The following is a 26,710-nucleotide window of genomic DNA, read 5'->3' on the forward strand; positions in this document are numbered from 1 at the left end:
CTGTGGAAAGAGCTGAAAACTGCTGTTCACAAACGATCTCCATCAAACCTCACTGAGCTCGAGCTGTTTGCCAAGGAAGAATGGGCAAGAATTTCAGTCTCTCGATGTACAAAACTGATAGAGACATACCCAAAGTGACTTGTAGCTGTAATCGCAGCAAAAAGTGGCGCAAAAGTATTAAGTTAAAGGGGCCGAATAATACTGCACGCCCCACTTTTCAGTTTTTGAATTTCCACAAAAATTTCAAATAACTAATACATTTTGTTCAACTTCACAATTGTGTTCCACTTGTTGTTGATTCTTCACCAAAAATTTACATTTGGTATCTTTATGTTTGAAGCTTGATATGTGGGAAAAGGTTGAAAAGTTCCAGGGAGCTGAATACTTTCGCAAGGCACTATATACTGTATACGCAGTATACAGTGCCTTGCAAAAGTATTTATATATCGTAAATCACTCCATTGTTCTAAAAACGTGAATAGCGACAACCAAAAAAAAATGATACATATATATATTTATTTTGTTAATTGCTCAATGCAATATATTACAAAAAATATTTATCCCATAACGTGAATGCAGAAATAAGGGAAGAAAAATACAATGCTAGATTTGGCATTTTTTTGTTCATTGCTATTACCAAACAAAATGTGATCAAAAAGTATACAAAAAAAAAGTATACACCCCCAAACAGTGTTAGTAAAAACAACAGCTGAGCAAAAATAAAAAAAATTATGTTGATAGAAAAAGAAAAGAAAAAAAAATATTATGGCTTGTGAAAAAATGGTTGGAAAAAACAAAAGAGAAAAGGGGGGGGTAATCAAAAAGCAAATGTAATGTGAATCCTTATTTCAGCAAAAATCCATCCTTCAGGGGGTCATCGCTCTCCAGAGTAAAGCTGGCCGTGCCGGTGTAGTGCGCCTGACCGGACACCTCCACGATCACCGCTCTGTAGTCACCGCAAACCGTCTCCTGGAGAGGAGAGAAGTAAATCAGCGAAGAGCGATGCATGGAAATCAATGGCTGCCATGTCCTAATGCAGGATGCTACAAGAACGGCCTCTTCTGCAAGTCTCAGCTGAGGATTACACATGGCTACCATGGGTCTTCCATATGCAGAAGAGGATCGTAAGTGACAAAGCACAGACACAGATGTATAGTTTGGTACAAGGACTTTCCTTAAATTACCTTGACTGCTTTGCCAGTGAACAGGGAATCTGTGGCCCCGCTCCTGAAGGTCCGGGTCTGCTCCAGCTGTATTAGGCCTTTGTGGTACTGTAGAGCGATACGAGCGGTGACTCCAGAACCTGTGGGACTGCGATCAACCTGATAATAGAGCAAAAAAAAGAATTACAATTACTTCCAGTTATTTACGCTTCCTATGGTTGACATGTTCATCGATTATAAAGGGTTAATCTCATGTTCCTGGGTCATCAGAAACACACAGCTCTCCTTCCTCCAGGCTTCCCTCTTGCTGGGGAGTGGTGTGTTCCTGATGATGGACAATCCATACCAGCAGCATAAGTGTGAACTCTGTCCAAGCTGGTCCTGAGACGCTAAATCCTTGCCTAGGAGACCAGCCACCTTTTATAGGCTGGAGAGGTGGCCAGTAACATGGGCAATGAGTAATAAACAAATTAATAAGTCCTCCAATTTTGACAAACAAGAGGGTTTTTAGTGAGAGGTAGATTGCAAAATTGATAGTTTTTCCAAGGTACCCTGTTATGATCTGGTGGCCTAAGAGCAGCATGAGACGTACTCTGGAGAAGGTGGTACCTGTACTGACCGCAGACCCTGAACTTAACACCGCAACTAGAGGTAGCCGTGGAATGTACCTAGCGCTCCCTAGACATCTCGACACAGCCGGAGGACTAATTACCCCTAGATATAGAAAAGGGAAAACTATCTTGCCTCAGAGAAAATCCCCAAAGGATAGGCAGCCCCCCACAAATATTGACTGTGAGAGGAGAGGGAAAAAACATACACAGACTGAAATCAGAATTTAGCAAAGGAGGCCACTTCTAGCTAAATAGAAAGGATAGGACAGAGTACTATGCGGTCAGTATTAAAACACTAGAAAATATCCACCACAGAAAATACAAAATCTCCACAGCTACTAAAGATATGGAGGGTATATCTGCATCTCCAGAGATACCAGCTTGGCAAAACAAATCCTTATACAGGCCAAGCTGGACAAGACAAAACATAGAAAAGAACTGAACAATAAGGCCACAGCATGTGGACAGCAAAATCAAGGCCAGAACTTATCTTGTTGAAATAAACTGCAAAGCAGAAGAGACCAGGCAGGGATGTGAATCCTCCAGGAACAATGGACAACTGGCACTGACTAAAGGGTGAAGCAAGACTAAATAGCCCAGTCACAATTGCAAAAAGTGAACACACCTGATAAATGCTGCGATTCAGAGACAGCAGCGCTACCACATACAACCACCGGAGGGAGCCCAAGAGCAGAATTCACAACAGTACCCATTCAAGATGAAAATCTCAGCGGCTTTAACAGATTTTGACATTTTTTTATTGACTTAACTGCATGTATTATTTACTAAAGATCATTATTTGCAATAACATTTCATTACAAGTGTTGCACCGTTCGTCTTCTATAGTAGCTGCAGAATGAGTTAACGGAATCAGTCAGTGAGCTCATTCTAAACCCAGAGTTTATGACTCTGATCTTCCTTCTCCTGAGCCGATTTATGACCACATCATAGTTGAGCTGAACTTTGTGGCGGTATATCAGCTTAGAGGAGCAGAGAAGAACGGAGTTACAGATTCACAAAGAGCTCACCGACTCTCATTGTGCAGCGAGCAATAGACAGTGCATAACGGAGGATATAGAAAGAGACGGGGGGTAGGGAGTTATTACCGAGACCAAATTGCAAGAGCCACTGTAGACTGCTGGCTCCTATACAAGGAGACGACGCAGCAGTCACAGTGATCTCTGACTACACTCACTGGCTGCTTTACGCAAAGAGACCATGAAGACTGGGCTCCCCCCGCACTCACAATTTGGAGATCTGTAATCTGGATCTACGCACACTTTAGCACCTATTTTATTTTGATGAAGGCAGCAAAATAGTTTAATTTATAGCAATTGTGAGCATCGTTTCGCAAGCCCTGTTGGTAATCGGCAGCCTCTGGACGGAGCTCCGAGAACCACTTCCTACCTGACGGCATCCCAACTCTTCTCTCAATTAGCCGGCCTGACGAGATATCACATGTGCATTACACCAGGTCGGCTAATCAAAAATGAGCCTCGGAAGCCATCGGGTAGGAGCCGGATCTCAGACCTCCTGTCTGGCAGCCACAGATTATCGACGTGGTCAATGGACCGGGTCCTAAGAATCTATTGTCGCCTTCTGTAGCAATTATTCTGTTATAAAATGTGTTCAGATTACAGCCGACGGCCTCCTGTACCTGGGAATCTGCAAACACACAGATATTGGCAGTGGGCTCCTCACTATACGCATCCGCCCCATCCGTTAATATGGTGCCGTATAAGAAAGCCAGGTCCTCACGGTCAGGATGGCTGATGTTAACCTGCAGAACAAATATAGCACCGGTTAGTCACCGATAAAAAACAGGGCTAGACAAACTGGTGCGGAATGTAAGTGTTGTTAAATGGAAAGTGAAGCATTAGTTGGGTTAGTTTGTTCCCGGTAATAAGAGTCCATGATAACGACCAGCGAGGTAGAGCAGACCGGATGCAGAAGTTCTGGTAGGAGGTAGTGTACGCTACCTGCGCCTTTACCGCATCGGATACCGCGGTCGCGGCATCTACAAGATCTCTCGTCCTCGAAGAACAAACGTCCAATCCAAACCGCTCTGCGCTAACGAAGGCGTAGAAAGCGCCCCCGTATGCAACGTCCACTACTACCCTGCCATGGCCAGGCACATCAACCGTGACATCTGGATACAAAAACACCAAGAAGGGACAGTCAGGATGGGTTTAGACGTCCATGAAAGGATGGCTGCTTCAAAACTGACTGGGGGTCTTTCAACCCGAACCTATTGTTCTGCAAATGACCACAACAGGTCAGATGGAATCAGCGTTGTCAGTCAATACGGGGGGGCATTTTCTCTGTGTCGGCTGTGGATCCTGTATTTTGCCACAAAACCATCTATACTGCCTGTGTAAGCTGGAACAGGAGAGTCTGGAAACTGTGCAGCAGAGAAGCCGAGTGTTCCTGGGAACGATCCTGTGTGTACATCACCTCCGCTACCACAAAGCGCCATGTTCGTCACGCACTACACTATGGCTCCCAACGAGCAGCAAGCAGACGATGGCCTCAGTCATTTCTTACATTGCTCTGCTAAGATGAAAACAGAGTTCTGGGTTTTGCTGTAAGTCAAGAACTGATGGATGAGGCAGGAGGAGTGTTATCCTGTGCAGGGCTATGTGTCAAGGCTGACCATGTAAAGCGGTGAGTCAGTGCAGCAGCCACTCAGGGTGTAGTCATGTACTACATGGCGGTGTTACCTATTCTGGAGAAAGGGGAGACCTCACCGCAGAGAGCGCTGATCCCCATATTAGACCCCTGCATTATACACCTGGGGAGGCACACTGTCTCCAGGGCACCAGGTGGTACTATGTGGAGGCTGACATTAACAGAAATGTAGACATTTTTGCAAATTTAATAAAAAAGTAAAACTGAAATATCACATGGTCATAAGTATTTAGACCCTTTGCTCAGGCACTCATATTTAAGTCACATGCTGTCCATTTCCATGTGATCCTCCTTGAGATGGTTCTACTCCTTCATTGGAGGCCAGCTGTGTTTAATTAAACTGATAGGACTTGATTTGGAAAGGCACACACCTGTCTATATAAGACCTCACAGCTCACAGTGCATGTCACACCAAATGAGAATCATGAGGTCAAAGGAACTGGCCAAGGAGCTCAGAGACAGACTTGTGGCAAGGCACAGATCTGGCCAAGGTTACAACAGAATTTTTGCAGTACTCAAGGTTCCTAAGGCTAGGTTCCCATTGCGTTAATGGGTGAGCGCTGACAGCGTTGCACGGCGAAATTAACGCCGTGCACCGCGTCCGTTAGCGCTCCCATTGCCAGCAATGTTAAAGCGCATTGCTAGCGCGTGTCATTTTCGGCACGCGCTAGCGATGTGCCGTTCTTTTGTAGCGCGCCTCGGACGCTGCTTGCAGCGTCCGCGGCGCGCCCGAGGTCCGTTCCCCGCTCTCGCAGATCGGGGATCTGCGCTAGCGGGGACGTTTAACGCGACCCCTTAAAAAAAATTGCGTTAGCGCAATCCGCTAGCGCTTAGCACTAAACGGATTGCCCTAACACAATCTGAACCTAGCCTAAGAGCACAGTGGCCTCCATAATCCTTAAATGGAAGACGTTTGGGACCACTAGAAGTCTGCCTAGACCTGGTCGTCCAGCCAAACTGAGCAATCGTGGGAGAAGAGCATTGGAGAGAGAGGTAAAGAAGAATCCCAAGATCACTGTGGCTGAGCTCCAGAGATGCAGCAGGGAGATGGGAGAAAGTTCCACAAAGTCAACTATCACTGCAGCCCTCCACCAGTCAGGCCTTTATGGCAGAGTGGCCCAAAGGAAGCCTCTCCTCAGTGCAAGACATATGAAAGCCTGCATAGAGTTTGCTAAAAAAAACACATGAAAGGAGTCCCAGACTATGAGAAATAAGATTCTCTAGTCTAATGAGACGTAGATAGACTTTTTTGGTGATAATTCTAAGCAATATGTGTGGAGAAAACCAGGCACTGCTCATCACCTGCCCAATAGTGAAACATGGTGGTGGCATCATCATGCTATGGGGGTGTTTTTCAGCTGCAGGGACAGGATGACTGGTTGTCATTGAAGGAAACATGAATGCGGCCAAGTACAGAGATATCCTGGATGAAAACCTCTTCCAGAGGGCTCTGGACCTCAGACTTGGCCGAAGGTTCACCTTCCAACAAGACAATGACCCTAAGCGCACAGCTAAAATAACAAAGGAGTGGCTTCAGAACAACTCTGTGACCATTCTTGACTGGCCCAGCCAGAGCCCTGACCTAAACCCAATTGAGCATCTCTGGAGAGACCTGAAAATGGCTGTCCACCAACGTTCACCATCCAACCTGACGGAACTGGAGAGGATCTGCAAGGAAGAATGGCAGAGGATCCCCAAATCCAGGTGTGAAAAACTTGTTGCATCATTCCCAGGACGACTCATGGCTGTACTAGCTCAAAAGGGTGCTTCTACTCAACACTGAGCAAAGGGTCTGAATACTTATGACCATGTGATATTTCAGTTTTTCTTTTTTATTAAATTTGCAAAAATGTCTACATCTGTTTTTTTTCAGTCAAGATGGGGTGCAGAGTGTACATTAATGAGAAAAAAAATGAACTTTTTTGAATTTACCAAATGGCTGCAATGAAACAGAGTGAAAATTTTAAAGGACTATGAATACTTTCTGTATCCACTGCATTACCTGGGTACAGGCTGGTGCTGTACTGTATTACCCGGGCACAGGGTGGTGCTGTACTGTATATTACCTGGGCACAGGGTGGTGCTGTACTGTATATTACCTGGGCACAGGGTGGCGCTGTACTGTATATTACCTGGGCACAGGGTGGCGCTGTACTGTATATTACCTGGGCACAGGGTGGCGCTGTACTGTATATTACCTGGGCACAGGGAGGTGCTCTACTGTATGTATTACCTGTGCATAGGGTGGCACTATACTGTATACTACCTGGGCACAGGGTGGTGCTGTACTGTATGTATTACATGGGCACAGGGTGGTGCTGTACTGTGTGTATTACCTGGGGACAGGGTGGTGCTGTACTGTGTGTATTACCTACAATCAATGGAAGCAAATGACAAATATTCAAAGAAATAAATACATCTTTATTAAATAATCTCATTAAAAGAATACAAACAGAGATACAAATGCAAAAAATTGTACCGCCATATACAGGTCTGCATCAGCAAAAGAAGTGAGTACTCAAGGTCCTTTAAATAGTCAGATAAATATCTAACGTACTTGCAGATTAAATATATATAAGGTTTGTAAATCAAACCAATTAATTAATTAAATTAGAATATCAGACGAACCAAAAAATAACGTATCTCCTAACAACAAGATATACAACCTTTGCCTCTTATCACAAAAAGCTGCAAAAAGTGCCTAGTGCACATATAGCCATCTATGGGTAACCTAAAAAAGGGCTTAGTGCTGAATAATATCATTGCATAGTGCAAATAAAATGTGGCACCCCTAGCTTATAACACAGTGCATATTAAATAGAAAGCAGCAGGATTCAATAGTAACATAATAGGTAACAAAGGAAGAACTAAATCTATAGTTAAAGCCCCATACCAAAAGTGCTTAAGTCTAAGCCCTGTACTGTGTGTATTACCTGGGGAAGAAGCCAACGCGAAACGCGCGTTGGGGCTCAGGCACCGCAAATACAGGTCATGTATTGATTTATATGCATTCTCCTTACTCCTTACACTTAAGCACTTTTGTCATGGTGCTGTACTGTACATTACTTGGGCACAGGCTGGTGCTGTACTGTACATTACTTGGGCACAGGCTGGTGCTGTACTGTATATTACTTGGGCACAGGCTGGTGCTGTACTGTATATTACTTGGGCACAGGCTGGTGCTGTACTGTACATTACTTGGGCACAGGGTGGCGCTGTACTGTACATTACTTGGGCACAGGCTGGTGCTGTACTGTATATTACTTGGGCACTGGGTGGTGCTGTACTGTATATTACTTGGGCACTGGGTGGCGCTGTACTGTATATTACTTGGGCTCTGGGTGGCGCTGTACTGTATATTACTTGGGCACTGGGTGGTGCTGTACTGTATATTACTTGGGCACTGGGTGGCGCTGTACTGTATATTACCTGGGCACAGGGTGGCGCTGTACTGTGTGTATTACCCGGGCACAGGGTGGCGCTGTACTGTGTATTACCCGGGCACAGGGTGGCGCTGTACTGTTTGTATTACCTGGGCACAGGGTGGCGCTGTACTGTATGCATTACCTGGGCACAGGGTGGCGCTGTACTGTATATTACTTGGGCACTGGGTGGTGCTGTACTGTATATTACTTGGGCACTGGGTGGCGCTGTACTGTATATTACTTGGGCACTGGGTGGTGCTGTACTGTATATTACTTGGGCACAGGCTGGTGCTGTACTGTATATTACTTGGGCACAGGGTGGTGCTATACTGTACATTACTTGGGCACTGGGTGGTGCTGTACTGTATATTACTTGGGCACTGGGTGGTGCTGTACTGTATATTACTTGGGCACTGGGTGGTGCTGTACTGTATATTACTTGGGCACTGGGTGGTGCTGTACTGTATATTACTTGGGCACTGGGTGGCGCTGTACTGTATATTACCTGGGCACAGGGTGGCGCTGTACTGTGTGTATTACCTGGGCACAGGGTGGCGTTGTACTGTATGCATTACCTGGGCACAGGGTGGCGCTGTACTGTGTGTATTACCCGGGCACAGGGTGGCGCTGTACTGTGTGTATTACCCGGGCACAGGGTGGCGCTGTACTGTTTGTATTACCTGGGCACAGGGTGGCGCTGTACTGTATGCATTACCTGGGCACAGGGTGGCGCTGTACTGTACATTACTTGGGCACAGGCTGGTGCTGTACTGTATATTACTTGGGCACTGGGTGGTGCTGTACTGTATATTACTTGGGCACAGGGTGGCGCTGTACTGTGTGTATTACCTGGGCACAGGGTGGCGCTGTACTGTGGGTATTACCTGGGCACAGGGTGGCGCTGTACTCTATGCATTACCTGGGCACAGGGTGGCACTGTACTGTATATTACCTGGGCACAGGGTGGCGCTGTACTGTATGCATTACCTGGGCACAGGGTGGTGCTGTACTGTACATTACTTGGGCACAGGCTGGTGCTGTACTGTATATTACTTGGGCACTGGGTGGTGCTGTACTGTATATTACTTGGGCACAGGGTGGCGCTGTACTGTATGCATTACCTGGGCACAGGGTGGCGCTGTACTGTATATTACTTGGGCACTGGGTGGTGCTGTACTGTATATTACCTGGGCACAGGCTGGTGCTGTACTGTATATTACTTGGGCACAGGGTGGTGCTGTACTGTACATTACTTGGGCACTGGGTGGTGCTGTACTGTATATTACTTGGGCACTGGGTGGCGCTGTACTGTATATTACTTGGGCACAGGGTGGCGCTGTACTGTATATTACCTGGGCACAGGGTGGCGCTGTACTGTGTGTATTACCTGGGCACAGGGTGGCGTTGTACTGTATGCATTACCTGGGCACAGGGTGGCGCTGTACTGTGTGTATTACCCGGGCACAGGGTGGCGCTGTACTGTGTGTATTACCCGGGCACAGGGTGGCGCTGTACTGTTTGTATTACCTGGGCACAGGGTGGCGCTGTACTGTATGCATTACCTGGGCACAGGGTGGCGCTGTACTGTACATTACTTGGGCACAGGCTGGTGCTGTACTGTATATTACTTGGGCACTGGGTGGTGCTGTACTGTATATTACTTGGGCACAGGGTGGCGCTGTACTGTGTGTATTACCTGGGCACAGGGTGGCGCTGTACTGTGTGTATTACCTGGGCACAGGGTGGCGCTGTACTCTATGCATTACCTGGGCACAGGGTGGCACTGTACTGTATATTACCTGGGCACAGGGTGGCGCTGTACTGTATGCATTACCTGGGCACAGGGTGGTGCTGTACTGTACATTACTTGGGCACAGGCTGGTGCTGTACTGTATATTACTTGGGCATTGGGTGGTGCTGTACTGTATATTACTTGGGCACAGGGTGGCGCTGTACTGTATGCATTACCTGGGCACAGGGTGGCGCTGTACTGTATATTACTTGGGCACTGGGTGGTGCTGTACTGTATATTACCTGGGCACAGGGTGGCGCTGTACTGTATATTACTTGGGCACTGGGTGGTGCTGTACTGTATATTACCTGGGCACAGGGTGGCACTGTACTGTATATTACCTGGGCACAGGGTGGCACTGTACTGTATATTACCTGGGCACAGGGTGGCGCTGTGTGGATTACCTGTGCACAGGGTGAAGGCCGGCACACTGTGGAAGCGCACCCGCCCGCTGCGGCCGCCGCTGTAGGACACGTAGGCCCGCACCAGGCCGCAGGGGCAGTGGATGGTGAGCGGGGTCTCTGGGCTCTGCGGATCCACCAGCCCGTAGTCTATGGCGAAGCGGCCCAGCGCGATGATGGCGTGCCCGCACATGGTGCTGTACCCGGCGTTGTGCATGAACAGCACCCCCAGCTGCGCCTCCTCCTCCTCGCTGGGCACCAGCAGCGCCCCGTACATGTCCCGGTGCCCGCGGGGCTCCAGCATCAGCACCCTGCGCACCCAGTCCATGTTCTCCCGCACCCAGCGCCTCTTCTCCAGTAGCGTGCTCCCGCTGGGTACCGGCGCCCCGCTCAGCACTATCCGCAGGGGCTCCCCGCCGGTGTGCATGTCCACCACAGACAGCACCGGGCCGTCATTGGGGGCTAAGCGGAACTTCAGAGCAGACATCCCCGAAGAAGCGGAGCCTCAAGTGTGGGCAAAACTACAATTACGTTGCCCACAACAAAGATGGCGGCGAAACTTGTACGTCTCAAAATTTGACGTAAGTTGTAACGTCAAGCACATCCGCAGAGCCAGACCCGGAAGTGGTGGTGATGTCTGCAGGCTGGAGCTCCCTGACCCTGGCTCCTGATGGGTAAGTCATGGACTCTCCGGGGCCCACAGGGAACACGTCAGTGAGGGGCCCCGGGCTCCTGTCACCACACAGGCGCTGCCTATAAAGCTGAACGTCTTGTGCCCAGAATGCAGTGAGGGAGGTACAATGGCTGCCCCACACCCATATCCCCAGCCTGACCGTCAGCCCTCATACAGAGGGACAGATGGAGATGTTGCCCATAGCAACCAGATTTCTCCTATGATTTTTAACCCCTTCCCAATTTTAGTTTATTTCCTCCCTTTCTGCCACAAACCATAACTTATTATTATTTATTTATATAGCACCATTAATTCCCTGGTGCTGTACATGAGAAGGGGTTACGTACAGGGTTATAGATATCGTTTACAGAAAATAAATTTACAATGACAGACTGGTACAGAGGGGAGAGGACCCTGTCCTTGCGGGCTTACATTCTACGGGATAATGGGGAAGAGACAGGAGGTCGGGGTGCTGCAGCTCTGGTGGTTGGTGAGGCGGCAGCGTAGGTTGTTGGTGAGGCGGCAGCGTAGGTGGTTGGTGAGGCGGCAGCTCGGGCGGTTGGTGAGGCGGCAGCGCAGGTGGTTGATGAGGCGGCACCACGGGGGGGTGATTGGTGAGGCGGCAGAATGGTTATTGCAGGCTGTAAGCTTTCCTGAAGAGATGGGTTTTCAGGTTCCGTCTGAAGGATCCGAGGGTGGTGGATAATCGGCCGTGATGAGGCGTGGAATTCCAGAGGATGGGGGATATTCGGGAGAAATCTTGGAGGCGGTTGTGTGAGGAACGAATAAGTGTGGAGCAGAGTAGAAGGTCTTGGGAGGATCGAAGGTTACGTGAGGGAAGATATTGGGAGATTAGTTCAGAGCTATAGCAAGAGGACAGGTTGTGGATGTCTTTGTAGATTAGTGTTAGTAGTTTGAACTGGACTCGTTGGGGAATTGGGAGCCAGTGGAGGGATTTGCAGAGGGGAGAAGCGGAGGAGTAGCGAGGAGAGAGGTGGATTAGCCGGGCAGCAGAGTTGAGGACAGACTGGAGCGGTGCAAGGGAGTTAGCGGGGAGGCCACAGAGGAGGGTGTTGCAGTAGTCAAGGCGAGAGATGATGAGGGCATGCACAAGAGTTTTAGTAGATTGTGGGCTGAGGAAGGGACGGATTCTGGCAATATTTTTGAGTTGGAGGTGACAGGAGCTGGCAAGAGTTTGGACGTGCGGTTTGAAGGACAGGTCAGAGTCAAGAGTTAACCCAAGTTAGCGGATTACAGGTGCAGGAGAGAGCATGATGCCGTTTACCATAATAGATAGATCAGGTAGGGGGGATGCGCGAGATGGGGGAAAGATAATGAGCTCGGTTTTGTCTACATTGAGTTTTAGGAAGCGAGAGTTGAAGAAGGAGGATATGGCTGACAGACACTCCGGGATTCTGGACAGCAGAGAGGAGACATCTGAGTCAGAGAGGTAGATCTGAGTGTCATCTGCAAACAGGTGGTACTGGAAGCCATGGGACTTTGAGTTTTCCTAGGCCAAGGGTATAGATGGAAAAAAGTAGGGGCCCTAGGACAGAGCCTTGAGAAACTCCAGCAGAGAGAGGACGGGGTGAGGAGGTAGTGTGGAAGTGGGAAACGCTAAATGTGCGGTCGGAACGGTATGAGGCAGTCCAGGACAGCTCAAGGCCTTTGATGCCAAGGGAAGAAAGAATCTGTAGCAGTAGGCAGTGGTCGACTGTGTCGAAAGCAGAGGACAGGTCGAGAAGGAGGAGGATGGAGTACTGTCTGTTAGCTTTGGCTGTGAGTAAGTCATTAGTAATTTTGGTCAGAGCAGTTTCGGTGGAGTGGTGGGGGCGGAAGCCAGATTGGAAGTTGTCAAGGAGAGAGTTAGATGAGAGGTGGGAGGAAAGTTGAGCGTGGACATGCTGCTCAAGGAGTTTGGAAGTAAACGGGAGCAGTGATATGGGGCGATAGCTTGGCATAGCAGTTGGGTCAAGGTTAGCTTTTGTGAGGATGGGTGTGATGGTGGCATGTTTGAAGGCAGAGGGGAAGGTACCAGAAGATAGCGATAGGTTGAAGAGATGGGTTAGGGCTGGAATGAGCATGTTAGTGAGATTGGGGAGCAGGTGGGAAGGGATGGGGTCAAGTGCACAGGTGGTGAGCTGTGATTTGGAAAGGAGGCAAGTAAGCTCTCCTTCAGTGATGTTGGAGAGGGAGGTTATTAGGGAAGGGCAGAGGTCTGGTATATGGAGTGGTTGGGGTGGTGGAACAGTAAAGGTTTGCCTTGTTTGGTCGATCTTGTTTTTGAAGTAGGTGGCAAAGTCCTCAGAAGAGATGAGGGGAGTTGGAGGTGGCAGTGTTGGGCGGAGGAGAGACTTAAATGTGCTGAACAGTTGTTTTGGGTTGTAGGATAGTGAAGATACAAGGTTAGTGAAATAGGTCTGTTTAGCAGAAGTGAGGGCTAGTTTGAAGGAAAGTGTAGCTTGTTTGAAAGCAGTGAAGTCGTCTGGCAGGCGTGTTTTTTTCCAAAGCCACTCCGCGACCCTGAATGCTTGTCGGAGTTTTTTTGGTGAGGTTGTTATGCCAGGGTTGCCTATTGATTTATCGCACTTTGCCATGCATGAGAGGGGCGACTGAGACTATGGCTGATGTGAGGGTCGAGTTATAGAAAGCGGTGGCACTGTCCGTGTCGTGGAGTGAAGATATGGAGGCCAGGGGTAGGAGAGAGTCTGAGAGTCTGGGAATGTCTAGGTGTGCAAGATATCTGCGAGGATGTGGTAGTGGCTGGACTTAGGGGGCAGGTGAGGAGGACAAGGATGAGAAGGTGAGTAGATGGTGGTCAGATAGGGGGAAGGGAGAGGTTGTGATATTAGATAAGGAACAGAAGCAGGTGAAGATGAGGTCTAGCGTATGTCCGTCTGTGTTGGTGACTGTGGAGGACCACTGAGTAAGTCCAAAGGATGAAGTAAGGGCCAGGAGCTTGGAGGCTGCTGGCTGGCGGGTGTCATTAGGGATATTAAAGTCACCTATTATGATGGTGGGGATGTCAGCAGAGAGAAAGTGAAGAAGCCAGGTGGAGAATTGGTCAATGAAGGCAGTGGCTGAGCCCGGTGGTCGGTATATGACAGCCATTTGGAGATTGGAGGGAGAGTAGATACGGACAGAGTGAACCTCGAAAGAAGGGTGGGTGGGGGTTGGATACGGTTGAAGTAACAGTTTTTGGAAAGAAGGAAACCCACTCCCCCGCCATGTCTGTTGCCAGAGCGAGGAGTGTGGGTAAAGTGGAGGCCACCATAACTCAGTGCAGCAGGGGACGCCGTGTGGGGGGGGGGGGGGGGGGGGTACAGCCAGGTCTCAGTGAGGGCCAGGAAGGAAAGGTTGCGGGAAGTAAAGAGATCGTGGATCACGTGGAGCTTGTTGTTGACAGAGCGGGCATTCCAAATTGCCCCAGAGAGAGGAAGCAGGGGGGTGGGGGTCAGTGGCACAGATTTTAAGTGTGAGGAATTGCGGTAGTTTCTCATCGTGTGAGAAGGATAGGGGTGAGGATTAGTGGGATGTATGAAGGGGGGGCAGGATTGGGGAATATTCGCCAGCAGTGAGAATGAGAAGAAAAAGGGAAAGCAGGTGGGTAAAGGAGAGCAATCAGCTTAAATTATATGTTAGTAGGTGAGGTTTGAAGTTGAAGAGCAGGTCTGCGGATGAAGCAAGGTGGGGGGGTTGGAGAGAGGGGGAGATAGTTATTTGGTTTGAGGGTGCAGGGGTAAGGGGTTAGCGAAGGAGAGTGAGGATATAACTTAGATTTGTTTTGTTGTCATAGCCATATAAGGGCCTCGTTTTTGCGGGTTGAGATGTAGGTTTTAATGGTGCCATTCATTTTACTATAAAATGTACTGAAATACAGGGAAAAAAAATCTAAGCGTGAAGAAATGCTATTCTGACATTGTGTTTTAATTTTTTTTGTTACCGTGTTCAATGTGGGATAAAATGACCTGGAAACATGATTGTGCCGGTCAGTACGAGAATGGCGATAACTTGTAAGGCTTATTATTGATTTAGTAACTTAAAGTCCAGGACTTTGTAAAGAAGAAAAATCAATAAAATTGGTTTCTGTTTGTCATTTTCGGAAACCCGTAACTTTTTTTATTTTTAGGCCCTCCTGGCTGCCACAGCAACCATCAGCAGCCAGCGAGCAGATCACGGTTTTTATGTATCTCCATGGTTACAGACTGGAAACAGACCCTGTCCAGCTGGTAGGGAACAGACAAAAGCAGGTGGAACTACACATGGTTTGGTTATAGTTTGTAACCACAGAGACACATAGTGATGCATAGGAGCTGTATACTGAAAACGATAGTTACGCATATTTGCAAAACTACATTGTAACTTCAGATTTTTCACAAATTCTGTCCAAAACGAAACTCCTGTGATATGTCATATCTTCTTTTCAGCTGCGGATACAGGAAAAGCATGCATTGGCCTTTACTGTGGAAAACCTGTGCTGTTCTCAAATGGGTCAAATGAAACCTTTGGAGAATGCGGGGTGAGTTCTATCTACATTATATCTTAGTATCATTTAAGATACATGGCCATAGATCGAACTGACATTCATTTGGTGACCGTATAGCAGGTGTGTGCAATTCTAGGTCCGGCCGCAGGTCTAGTACATAACGAACAGCGTCATAAATATATATTTATCAGGACTACTACCTGGCGAACAGTGTGTGTACGTGTCTATAACTTCTTGACAGTAGGGCCGGAAATTGCACATGAGAAATAAATGGCCTCTTTACGGTCTTCTGAATTAGTCCTTAGAGGCACCTCTTTTGCATATACCATGTTTAGAACCTTTCTGCACCCAGTAAGTAAAATGGGTCACTTGCATTATTTTCCAAAATACGCAGCGTAAAATAATCAACAAAAAGCTCATCAGGGGAACAAAGCCTTTGTGTCAGCAGAAAGCTGCTCTAAAGTCAGTTCTTCCTCTGCAGGACCCGTCTGGTCTATACCTTATGTTATTTGGCCATTATTTCACTTCATACGGTGTAATGTCATTTCTCCTTCCTATGAAAGTGGCACAATACAGTTGTGTGCCTCTGTCTTTCAGGCGTGCCCTCGAGGTGAGCAGATTGATTCACACAGCATCTGTCGTCAGTGTGTAGGGTCTCCCGACCTGTATGACTGGCTGTATTTAGGATTTATGGGCATGCTTCCAGTTATATTACACTGGTTCTTCATTGAGTGGTATTCTGGTAAAAAGAGGTAAGAGCAGGGTTCTCTTCTATCCACAACATGCCCGTGTCTTATGTTATACAGTATATATGAGTTGTAACCTTTCACGTCTCCAGTTCCAGCGCATTTTTCCAGCACATCACGGCCTTGTTTGAATGCACTGTGGCTGCCCTGATAACGTTACTGGTCAATGACCCCATTGGATATCTACACATTCGCTCCTGTGGAGTGGAAAAACTTTCCGATTGGTATACAATGCTGTACAACCCCAGCCCGGACTACGTCAACACTGTGCACTGTACACACGAAGCCGTTTATCCCCTGTAAGTCTCCGCTTCACGTAATATGAATTGTCTGATATAACGATTGAGTGTTTTATAAGTGGTTATCTTATAGATTGTTCATTTGTGCCACCTTTTTTTTTCCTACCTACTTGTCCTAATCCTGGAAAACATTCTAGTTCTTAAAGGGAACAGGGTCATCAGAAAATGACCTATTGTTTAAATCCATTCCCCCCCCCCCCTTCCCCCCCATTTCACAATCCGTATGTAAAAAAAATGAGAAATCTATTAATTTTCTCACAGGAGTTTTTTTTTTTTTTTTAAGACACTAATTTCCTGTAGCTTCAGGAAATACCCATGTACATTAGCCAGTATGAATAGACCCTATGTTTTGTATTGACGCATCCAATGAGCATGTGCAAAGGGCGGGGGATGGTGACGTCATTTATTGAGATTGGTGGATCTTGTGTTATGACCTGTGTATAGAGGAGTTAATTGCCATTGTAAGCCTGCCTCTGATGATAATGAGACTTTTGAAGTCTTCTATAAAAAAAAATCTGAAATATCCCTAGTGGCTACTGTGATAATTGCACGATTAAAAAAAAAAAAAATACAGCAACACTAAACTTGATGACACGTTCTGTATAATTGAAGCTAGTACATAGCCGTATACAGTACATCAAAGCCTGATTCACAATGACATTCCCTCCTCATTTAGTGTCTGGGTGCCAATGGATGATGATGACCACATCTAGGATGTCTGAGGCAGTCATCTGTACGTAGTAATTTTGTGTGAAAGTGTAAAGGTTATTTTTTTTTTTGTAACGATTTTATTGCGATCATCCACAGGTACACCATCGTCTTCATTTACTATGCATTCAGCTTGGTGCTGATGATGCTGCTCAGACCTCTTTTAATAAAGAAGATCGCCTGTGGGTTAGGGAAGTCGGACCGTTTTAAAAGTATCTATGCAGCTCTGTATTTTTTCCCGATTTTAACTGTGATACAGGCTGTAGGAGGCGGATTACTGTGTAAGTCACATTTATGTACATTATGGGAAAATTATATATATATATATATATATATATATATATATATATATATATATATATATATATATATATATATATAGTATATTTGTGCTAAACTATGGAACTCAAATGCACAAAATGGATACTCGTTAAATGGTGAAGGGATCACACGTCTGAAAAGGCTTGAAGGAATATAGTGAGTTATCACAGGATAGATGTTAACTTGCTGATCGCTGGAGGTCCCAGCAGGGCCGTCTCCAACAGTCCATAGACAGCATTTGGAGCAGTGGCTCAGATGCTCGACCGAAGCTTCATTCAGATGGATCGGACGAAGTCCCAGTGATCAGCAAGTTATTTGGAGTTCTTTTCATGTAGGATCAGCATCCCCTTGTCACGCACAGTGTGGGAAAGTGCAGCACAAAGGGATGAGGGGTAGGGAGCCCAGCACTAGGGAGACCCCCAGGTAGATCTAAAGCCACCCTGTCTGCCCTGAACGTCCCTATACAGATTCTGTATTGCCGAGCAGGAACCTGATCCCTGCCTGTCCCTGGCAATAAGCCCTGCTTAGGGAAGGACGAGGTTACAGTAGTCTATCCACTCTACAACTGAAGACAGAAGGGAGTTGACTCAGAGAGAAAACACAGACGTCCTCTAACAGCACCACAGAGGAAGGTAGTCGACTGATATAGCTCCAAGCCTCAACAGGGGGAAATGGGTCATTCCATATCACGTGATCCAAATATGAATATTTTTTTTACCTGACGTCTTTAGATTTTTTTTATTTTTTGTTTTTATGAAGTACAACTTTAGTTAATTACAAATTAAAAGTTTAGAATTTTTTTCTTTATCAGTTAATTTTTTACAGATTTTTAAAGTTTTACAAAAAGTGCGGATTTTGGCCTGGTATGGCTTTACATTTTTTATCATATCTCGGGCTAGAATTAAGATATAGAGGTGGGAGAGGCATCATTTTTCTCAGAACGGTACCGGCTTTCATTTGATATGTCACAAGACTATGTTTCTTTATATTTTGTTTTGGTGAAATCAAATTAAACATTTTGATGTGCAATTCTGAAAAAAACGTATGTTTTAAAATTGTGAAAACGTGCATGTGTGTTACTTGTGTCCTTGTTTATATTTGTACAGGGATTCAACTTGGGATCTATCACATTTGTATTTTTTTTTAAGCCTTGAATCCTCTGATTTTATGTTTGTGTGAGTTTCTTCCCTTTTTCTTTTCAAATTACAACTTATTGCATTCAACATTTATATGTAACAATAAAGAAACCCAAAAAAATAAATACCAAAGTGCCAGAATAAATACATCTTAATCATCATAACACAACTTGCTCAGCATTTTCAACCTGAATTCATTGAACAAGCCAAAAGAAAAAACGTGATCACATCCTCAAGTCTGATTTTCTAAATACAATCTGATCCTAATTATATGTTAAAAACAAGATTAAAAGAACCAATATTTTTACCACCTATTTATACATGGAACAATTTTTTTTCTACTATATCACTAAACATGTCATTTCTGAAGTGTTTAAGAAGAATAGTCCAGTAGTTAAATCCTCGTACTATAAAATATGAACTAATCAAACAATTAATAGTAGGTTTTTACACTGGCCTGTTATCATCAATGTGTCCCTTCTAGAGGATGAAATGTCATCTTGTCCATAAGCGCTTACTAGCAATGGCCGTTTCCTTTTGTGTCAGAGTATGTGCGGCTGTCATGGTGTTCGGCTCCACCTGAGTTATATCTGATTTTTGTTCACTTTTACAATGTCTGATTTTCTTGGATACACAAAGGACGGCTCTGGACCAGAAGGTGCAGAAAAGTCACTTCTATGTCTAAATTTTCACAATCTTTGGAGAGTCCAGTAGCCGTCAGCGCTGATCATATTCACAGGTCACATAGCCAGTTGTGTCATCCATTGCTGATCTTGTGCCGCCTTCTACCACGTCATGGACGTCACTGTCTTTATTTCCACTACATGGGATGGCAGTGTGGTATTGCTGAGTCCCTGTGATGGGTTCTGCTTCCTGTAACCGATGTTATAACAAACTCCTCCTCCCCCCCGTAGTCCTGGTTTGTACAATACATGAACTGGATGTTAAGAATATTTTTCTCCCTCCATTTGAACAGTTGTCTGGGTGTTCAGATTTGGTGCGAATACGGTCTGTGGAGGCCCGAGCTGCCGGCCTGTCATCTGCTCTGCAGTCACCGTCTACCCCTGTTCAATCTCAGGTTGGGCCCTAACAAAGCTTTGTCCTCTGTTCTCTCCTGCTTCTAAGCTCTAACATAATAAAATAATACAGGAATATCTAACAATCATGGATTATTAGGTAAATATGAACCCCATACTTCTACACCACAGGCTGAACAGACCTGAAATCAAGATTTTTGAACTGACACTGTAATAGTTTTATTTTTTAAAATATGATCCCATCACGATCCCAGCTTGTATTTTGGTCTAGATGTGGCTAGGACCATAACAGGCACATGTGCTGTTTTTGAAATTTTTTAATTAAACGTTTGTTTCGGAAATATAGTTTAAAGTTTTGCGCTTGCGTTCGCATAGGTAAAATTTTATTAAAGATACTCTTGTGACATATCTGGTGAAAGCCTGTACAGTTCTGAGTAGAATGGTGTTTATTTTGTTTCTCTATCTCTTTTCTAGCCTGAGTTATGGGGAGAAATGTAAAGGCAGACAACACCGAAATTCGCACTTTTTCCGAACTTTGAAAATCAATAAAAAAAAATTAAAAAAAATCTAGATTTTTTTTTTCTTCATATTTTGTATTCTCTGACACACTATTGCCAAATAACAAAATCTCAAAAGAATTAAAAATATAGTGGTAAAAATCATTGGTTCACTTGACATGGAATGACCCAAATGGAAATATGACTGGCGATTCCCAGAAGCAGCCAGGAAGTCTATAAACACCCAGGTCGAGGTGTGTCAATTAGGCTTCTTTTACACTTGCGTCGGTACGGGTCCGTCGCTAAGCGTCGGCGCGACGTACTAACGCACGTTGTGAAAATTTTGCACGACGTGGGCAGCGGATGCAGTTTTTCAACACATCCGCTGCCCATTCTGAAGTCCGGGGAGGAGGGGACGGAGTTCCGGCCACGCATGCGCGGTAGGAAATGGCGGACGTGACGTACGAAAAAACGTTCCCTCGAACGTTTTTTTCGTGCCAACAGTCCGCCAAAACACGACGCATCCAGTGCACGACATGGCCATACGTCGCGATCTGTCGGCTATACAAGTCTATGGGCAAAAAACGCATCCTGCGGGCACATTTGCAGGATCCGTTTTTCCCCCAAAACGATGCATTGTGACGGACGTCACACGACGCAAGTGTGAAAGAAGCCATAGAGTCGGGGGTGGGTGGGGTGGGATCGGGGTTGCCACTGGGTTCAAGAGTCAGAAAGACTAGGAAGGCGTCTACAAAGCCAACCGCAGAGACCTTCTGCAGCCAGATGCTGTGCGGCTGTCTGCAGCCTCTGACACACTCGTGACACCCTTCCTTTAGCAGAGGGTAGATGGTCACAGAGCAGGACAGATGCAAGGAATTCACGTTCTCGCTTGCTCTCCTGCAAAAAAGGAGCTGCACACACAAACTTGCTGCTGATGGGCAGACGTGGAAGCTGCAGTGGTTTCAATCCCTGCCCTAAACCTCAGTAGTTCTTGCTGAATGTCATTCCTATGAAATATGTATAAAAGGGGTTTCTGTCAAGAACATGTCTTGCCTAACTGACCCACCACAAGTATAGGGAACCCCATCTCGTTTCTCCAGGAGAGTTCAATCATTTACTGCAGTGTCTGAGCATTGTCCTCTTAATTCATCCTGACCTACCAAATGTAGAAGATTGCAGGTTTACACTACACTTGATTTGTTTGTGGTCTGTTGCCATGAAGACACATTTGTTTTCTCCGCTTCTAGGCAGACCAAACAGGAAATGCTAAAAAGAGAACTTTTAGGGGGGAAATAAAAATGTATTACATTGCTGGATAGGGTAGTAAATATAGCTTTGCGGTTGCAAATGGATATTCAGTCATTAGGAAAGTTAACTTTGACTTTTGATGTAAATTAGATCACTACTCTAGTGCTCCAGTTTTCTGCCCATGGGCTCAGTTGAACGTTGTTTTAAAGGAATCTTGACAGCAGGTTTTTACTATGTAATCTGACATGATGTTAGGACATAGACCCTGATTCCAGTGATGTGTCACTTAGTTTACTGGGTGCAGCAGTTGTGATACAATCACAGGTTTTCTCTGCTGCAGATCTAGCAGTGCTGCAAATGCTGAGCCCTATATGCCCCGCCCACACCACTGATTTACTAGGCTTTGTGTTGCAGCCAGTGACATATCGCTGTATTCAGGGTCTCAGCCCCTACATCATGCTGCTGACATTACCTTTAAGCACTGCTGTTAGCAATGCCCAGCCATGAATTGAGCCCATGGGTAATTAAGCTGGGAATAATGTTGAGGATGGCTATGCCTTCCAGAATTCAGCCCCTCCTTCAGTGCACTTACAGCCTCATTTATATAAAGATTCAAAGTTGATTTTGTTCGTGACAGTATGTTTAACCCCTTAGTGATGGAGCCAAATTTTTGAAATCTGACCAGTGTCACTTTATGTGGTAATAACTCTGGAACGCTTCAACAAATCCCAGTGATTTTGAGATTGTTTTTTCGTGACACATTATACTTTATGGTAATAGTAAATTTAGATCGATATGTTTTGTGTTTGTTTATAAAAAATATCAGAAATTTGAGAAAAATGTTAAATTATTATCCCTTTAAAGGGAACCTGTCACCCCCCGCCAGTCGTTTCAAACTAAAAGAGCCACCTTGTGGCTGCATTCTGACAAGGTGGCTCTTTTAGTTCTGGGTGCTGTAACTAGAGAAATAATCCGTTTTATAATTTCTCAGAAATACCTTGTCTACAGCCAAGGAGGCCGGCGTTTCCCCCCCGGCTTCAGATGCCACACAGCCGTCACTCAAATCTTCTTGGCGCTGGGCGCCGCCTCCTCCTCAGCGCTGTTTTCAAAATAGCCGGCGCCTGCGCTCTTTTCCCCTGCCTGGTGCAGGCGCAGTGAGCGCTGGCAGTCTGTCCTCATATGCAGCCCAGCTGCCTGCGCGGCCGCCCTGCCTGTGAATCCCAGCCCCGCAGTGACTTATGATTTATTCACATTGCGGGGCTGGGATTCCTGGGCATGCGCACTGCGTGTCTAAGCCACTCACCCAGGTCCCTCCGCCTGCTACAGCGTGTGTATCGTCAGCTGATCGCTCCTCCCTGCAATCGCCTGGAACCTTGCCAAATCCTGACAGCAGGTGTGTGTGTTGGTAGCAGGCGGTGGGAGAGGGTGAGAGGCTAGACACGCAATGCGCATGCCCAGGAATCCCAGCTCCGTAGTATGAATGAATCATAAGACACTGCGGGGCTGGGAGTCACAGGCCGGGCGTACGTACACACAGAGGACAGATGGCCAGCGCTCACTGCGCCTGCCTAAGGCAGGAGAAAAGAGCGCAGGCGCCGGCTATTTTCAAAACAGCGCTGAGGAGGCGGCGCCAAGAAGATTTGAGTGACAGCTGTGTGGCGTCTGAAGCGGGGGGAAACGCTGGCCTCCTTGACTGAAGACAAATTATAAAATGGATTATTTCTCTAGTTACAGCACCCAGAACTAAAAGAGCCACCTTGTCAGAATGCAGCATTACTGCTGCACAAGGTGGCTCTTTTAGTTTGAAACGACTGGGGGGGGGGGGGGGGTGACAGGTTCCCTTTAATCCAGATGGTCATACCACGGCAAAACATTGATAAATAACATTTCCCACATGTCGGCTTTACATCAGCACCATTTGTAAAATGTTATTTTATTTTGTTAACATTTTAGGAGGTTTCAAAATGTAGCAGTAATTTTTCATTTTTTCAAGAAAATTTACAAAATTTATTTTTTAGGGACCTTTCCATGTTTGAAGTGACTTTAGGGGTCCCATATACTGGGAAACCCCCCAAAGTAATACCATTTTATAAACCGCACCCCCTAACATATTGAAAACTGCGGTCAGGTAGTTTATTAATCCTTCAGGTGATTTTCAGGAATTACTGCAAAGTGGCATGACAGAAATGAAAATGTGTATTTTTACCATCTAAATGTCGGTAAATTCTGAACAGGTCACTGTAGCCGGCAGACTAAGGCTGTTATTTGGCTGCGAATTGCCATGACAAACACAGGACCACACAATCATGATCTGAGGGCACCAATTGGGATAAAGAGGAAGAAGCCACACTCTGGTAACCATTTATATGATGTAGTCACTATTGACAGCAGCATCTAAGGGGTTAAACAGATCTGGACGTGACAACACTGATCGTGGCTGATGCAGCAAGTTGTCAGCTATAGTGTACAGCCGACAGCTGCTGGATTGTCACCTGTATGGGGATGATAGTCTCATATCTCAGGTCAGTTAAAAGACGTATTGGTGGTCATTAAGGGGTTAAAGTATGAGGTGCCTTTTCCAGAGAAGGGGAGTCTGGCTTTTGGCAGAGTACGTCATGGCACGGGATGACACGATAAGCTGTGACCCCTCTATTGCTCTTTTCTACAGGGAGCTATTACTAGGAGAAATCTAGTGTGATGACCTGCATTGTCAGCGATATGACCGTATTGACACATTATTACTCCGCAGTGCTTCTTGTGGCAGAGGACAGTACAATACGTCCTTTGTGTACGGCGGGAATATGAGTCACATAATTTGGCATTGTTCACGTAGTCTCGCTTCAGACACTTATGCTCCTGTTTATTGCATATAAGGCAAGATTCTCCGTCATTTATCATCTATTGCGTTCTTTCTTTTCCAGATTACGCCTTCCCCTACATCATTCTGGTTTTGTCGCTAATAACGCTAGCTGTGTATATGTCTGCATCAGAGATAGAGGTAAGGACGGACTCGCGAACTGGGCTGTGATTACACTGCAGATAATAGCAGCACTTTCTTTTATTATTCTTGTCCGTCTTGGAGTTTAGCAATTACCTTTCTCTCATTCACAAAGATCTTCTCTTTGGTCACCACTTCAAATTGGATCTTGGTATATTTGTATAAAGTCATTATGACCATCTCTGAGATAAGTGCTTTCCTCTAGTCTTACATTTATAGCCAAAGGATTAAAGGCCTTCCATACACATTCCACGTAAGCCTGCCCAAACCTAATGATGTGTATAGGAGCTGCCTGACAGATGATCTCAGGGAAGCAAAAGATCACACACAATCCTATTGTCATGGAGGATAAACTATTGCCAGATACGTCAACCTTCTCCCCTCTACCCACTGAAATCATATGAGCATTCATGTGTGTGAAGGATATTAAAACCAGAGGATAATTTACTAAATTCAGGGACCCACAGGATCCAAAGAACATGGCTCCATCTCAAGTGGAGGCTGAGCAAGCTTGTCCTTGGCCCCATTTATTATCTATAGGACTTGTAAAACAAGTCCAGTACAGCGCTCCACTATTTCCGGAAGTCCCCTAAACAGTGGAACAGAGGTTGAGCATGCATATCCTTGGCACCATTTATTGTCTATAGGACTGCCAGAGTAAGCCAAGTACAGCGCTCTGCTAATTCTGGTAGTCCCATCATCAAGTAATGGAGCAGAGGTGGCATATGCACATTGCCTCTCTGATTTAAGTGTATGGGACTGACACTGATGGAGATATCTGAACTTGTAATCCCCCATCAGTCTCATACACTGTGAATGGAGCTGCAGTGTATGCGTGACTGCTGCATTCCAACAGGAGGATCGGGGACCGCCATGTTTGTGGGCCCCTAAACATTCAGCCATCCTTTACCTATCGTGTGGTTAGGTGATAATTAGTGATGAGCGAGTGTACTCGTTGCTCGGGTGATCTCCGAGTATTTGTAAGTGCTCGGAGATTTAGGGTATGTGCACACGCTGCAGAATGGTGTGCGGATTTTTCTGCAATGATTTTGGTAAATCCGCAGATAAACTGCACTGTGGTTTTACACCTGCGGATTCCTATTGAGGAGCAGGTGTAAACCGCTGCGGAATTCGCACAAAGAATTGCATGTGCACTGCGGATTTTGTTTCCCATAGGTTTACATGGTACTGTAAACCCATGGAAAACTGCTGCAGATTCGCAGCGTCAAATCCGCTGCGGATATGCAGCAAAATCTGCTGCGGATATGCAGCAAAATCCACAACGTGTGCCCATACGCTAAGTTTTCGTGGGGATTCCCTAGCAACCAGGCAACCCCCACATGTACTTATGCTGTCTAGCCGTAAATCATGCAGCTGTGTCAACAAAAACTAAATCTCTGAGCAGTTACAAATACTCGGAGACCCCCCGAGTGTGCTTGTGAAAACCCAAGCAACGAGTACACTCGCTCATCACTAGTGATAATGTATGATAAAATGATAAATCCCTTTAGCCTTAAGTGCTTGAACTACAAGTACCGATCATATGAACAAATCAAACTAAAATATATATAAAGAAAATAATGGATGTAGCAAACTGAAAAAAGGCTCATTTTTTAATAGTGGCGATGTTTTGATTCATGATGTGAACCTTTGAAAGGGCTTGAGAAAGGATCATGAGCCAAAACGTCAGCACTAATCGCTAATGAAAGTCAGCCTTTTTTTTTTTTTTACAATCCATTTGCTGCCTTCATTATTTTCTTTATATTTGGAGGATTGTTCTTTATCTGGGAGTCTCGGCACCCCAAATTCTTTGCTGATGCTGTTTTTTTTTAATGTTCTGATATTTTTCTTTGTAGACTTTTAAGGATCTCCTGGTGAGGAAGAAAAGGCTGGTCGTCCTCTTCAGTCACTGGCTAATTCACGCCTATGGGATTATCTCCATTTCCAGAATGGATAAACTAGAACGGGACTTGCCTCTTCTGGCTTTGGTCCCGGGGCCTACTCTCTTCTACCTGATCACTGCCAAATTTACAGACCCCTCCCGGATACGTCTGGAAGAGGGTAGTGGACATTAACCTGGGGCGGAAATCCCAGGAAAATTAACTGAAATCTGAAAGCCATGCACTTAAAGGTAGATGACTGAGACGTATCAGCATTCCTGGACAAAGGTAATACAATGGAGAGAGCCATCTTGTCTGCTACTATTTATGATTTCGCAAGGAGCCAATGACACTAAAATGGAAAAAAAAACTTGTTGCCTTCAGAGGATGGAGCATTTAGTTTGTGAATAAGCATTTTAATTTATGCGTTTGGTCACTATTACGTCAAATGTAATGAAGGGCCACATTTTCATTAGTATGACTGGCTGATTCCAACACATGCAAGTAACCAGCTCATGATATTAAAGCCTTTCCCTTCATTTTCCTATAGCAAAACTTTCCATCCTCAAACAAAGCGTAATAATCGTAATTAAGCTAAGGC

The 26,710-nt window shown here is 45.8% G+C and overlaps 2 protein-coding genes across 2 annotated transcripts; one reads left to right on the top strand and one right to left on the bottom strand.

Annotated features, from left to right (window-relative positions):
* Positions 1-268: 268 nt before the first annotated feature.
* Positions 269-10,625, bottom strand: L3HYPDH (trans-L-3-hydroxyproline dehydratase). Its single transcript, XM_077265307.1, has 5 exons — positions 10,084-10,625; positions 3,754-3,923; positions 3,432-3,554; positions 1,185-1,322; positions 269-969 (listed from the first exon to the last, which is right to left on the bottom strand). The coding sequence occupies exons 1-5, from the start codon at positions 10,565-10,567 to the stop codon at positions 844-846; spliced, it is 1,041 nt and encodes a 346-aa protein (XP_077121422.1). The 5' UTR covers positions 10,568-10,625; the 3' UTR covers positions 269-843.
* A 12-nt stretch (positions 10,626-10,637) lies between these two features.
* Positions 10,638-26,483, top strand: JKAMP (JNK1/MAPK8 associated membrane protein). Its single transcript, XM_077265321.1, has 7 exons — positions 10,638-10,754; positions 15,181-15,272; positions 15,837-15,991; positions 16,078-16,284; positions 17,092-17,273; positions 24,153-24,229; positions 26,086-26,483. Exons 1-7 carry the CDS (start codon positions 10,751-10,753, stop codon positions 26,302-26,304), a joined length of 936 nt encoding a protein of 311 aa, XP_077121436.1. The 5' UTR covers positions 10,638-10,750; the 3' UTR covers positions 26,305-26,483.
* The last annotated feature ends 227 nt before the right edge of the window (positions 26,484-26,710 follow it).

Source organism: Ranitomeya variabilis, chromosome 1 (genome assembly GCF_051348905.1).
Source record: "Ranitomeya variabilis isolate aRanVar5 chromosome 1, aRanVar5.hap1, whole genome shotgun sequence".
Taxonomy (NCBI): domain Eukaryota; kingdom Metazoa; phylum Chordata; class Amphibia; order Anura; family Dendrobatidae; genus Ranitomeya; species Ranitomeya variabilis.

What these genes read in the sequence shown, in the direction of transcription:
- L3HYPDH (XM_077265307.1), bottom strand. Translation starts at nt 10,567, where the DNA reads ATGTCTGCTCTGAAGTTCCGCTTAGCCCCCAATGACGGCCCGGTGCTG. An exon ending in GTGTGTTTGCAGATTCCCAG is followed by an intron (nt 1,323 to 3,431) that starts GTACAGGAGGCC and finishes CTCTATTATCAG; the next exon opens with GTTGATCGCAGTCCCACAGG. An exon ending in TCACTGGCAAAGCAGTCAAG is followed by an intron (nt 970 to 1,184) that starts GTAATTTAAGGA and finishes TCTCCTCTCCAG; the next exon opens with GAGACGGTTTGCGGTGACTA.
- JKAMP (XM_077265321.1), top strand. An exon ending in TGGTATTCTGGTAAAAAGAG is followed by an intron (nt 15,992 to 16,077) that starts GTAAGAGCAGGG and finishes TCACGTCTCCAG; the next exon opens with TTCCAGCGCATTTTTCCAGC. An exon ending in CACGAAGCCGTTTATCCCCT is followed by an intron (nt 16,285 to 17,091) that starts GTAAGTCTCCGC and finishes GATCATCCACAG; the next exon opens with GTACACCATCGTCTTCATTT.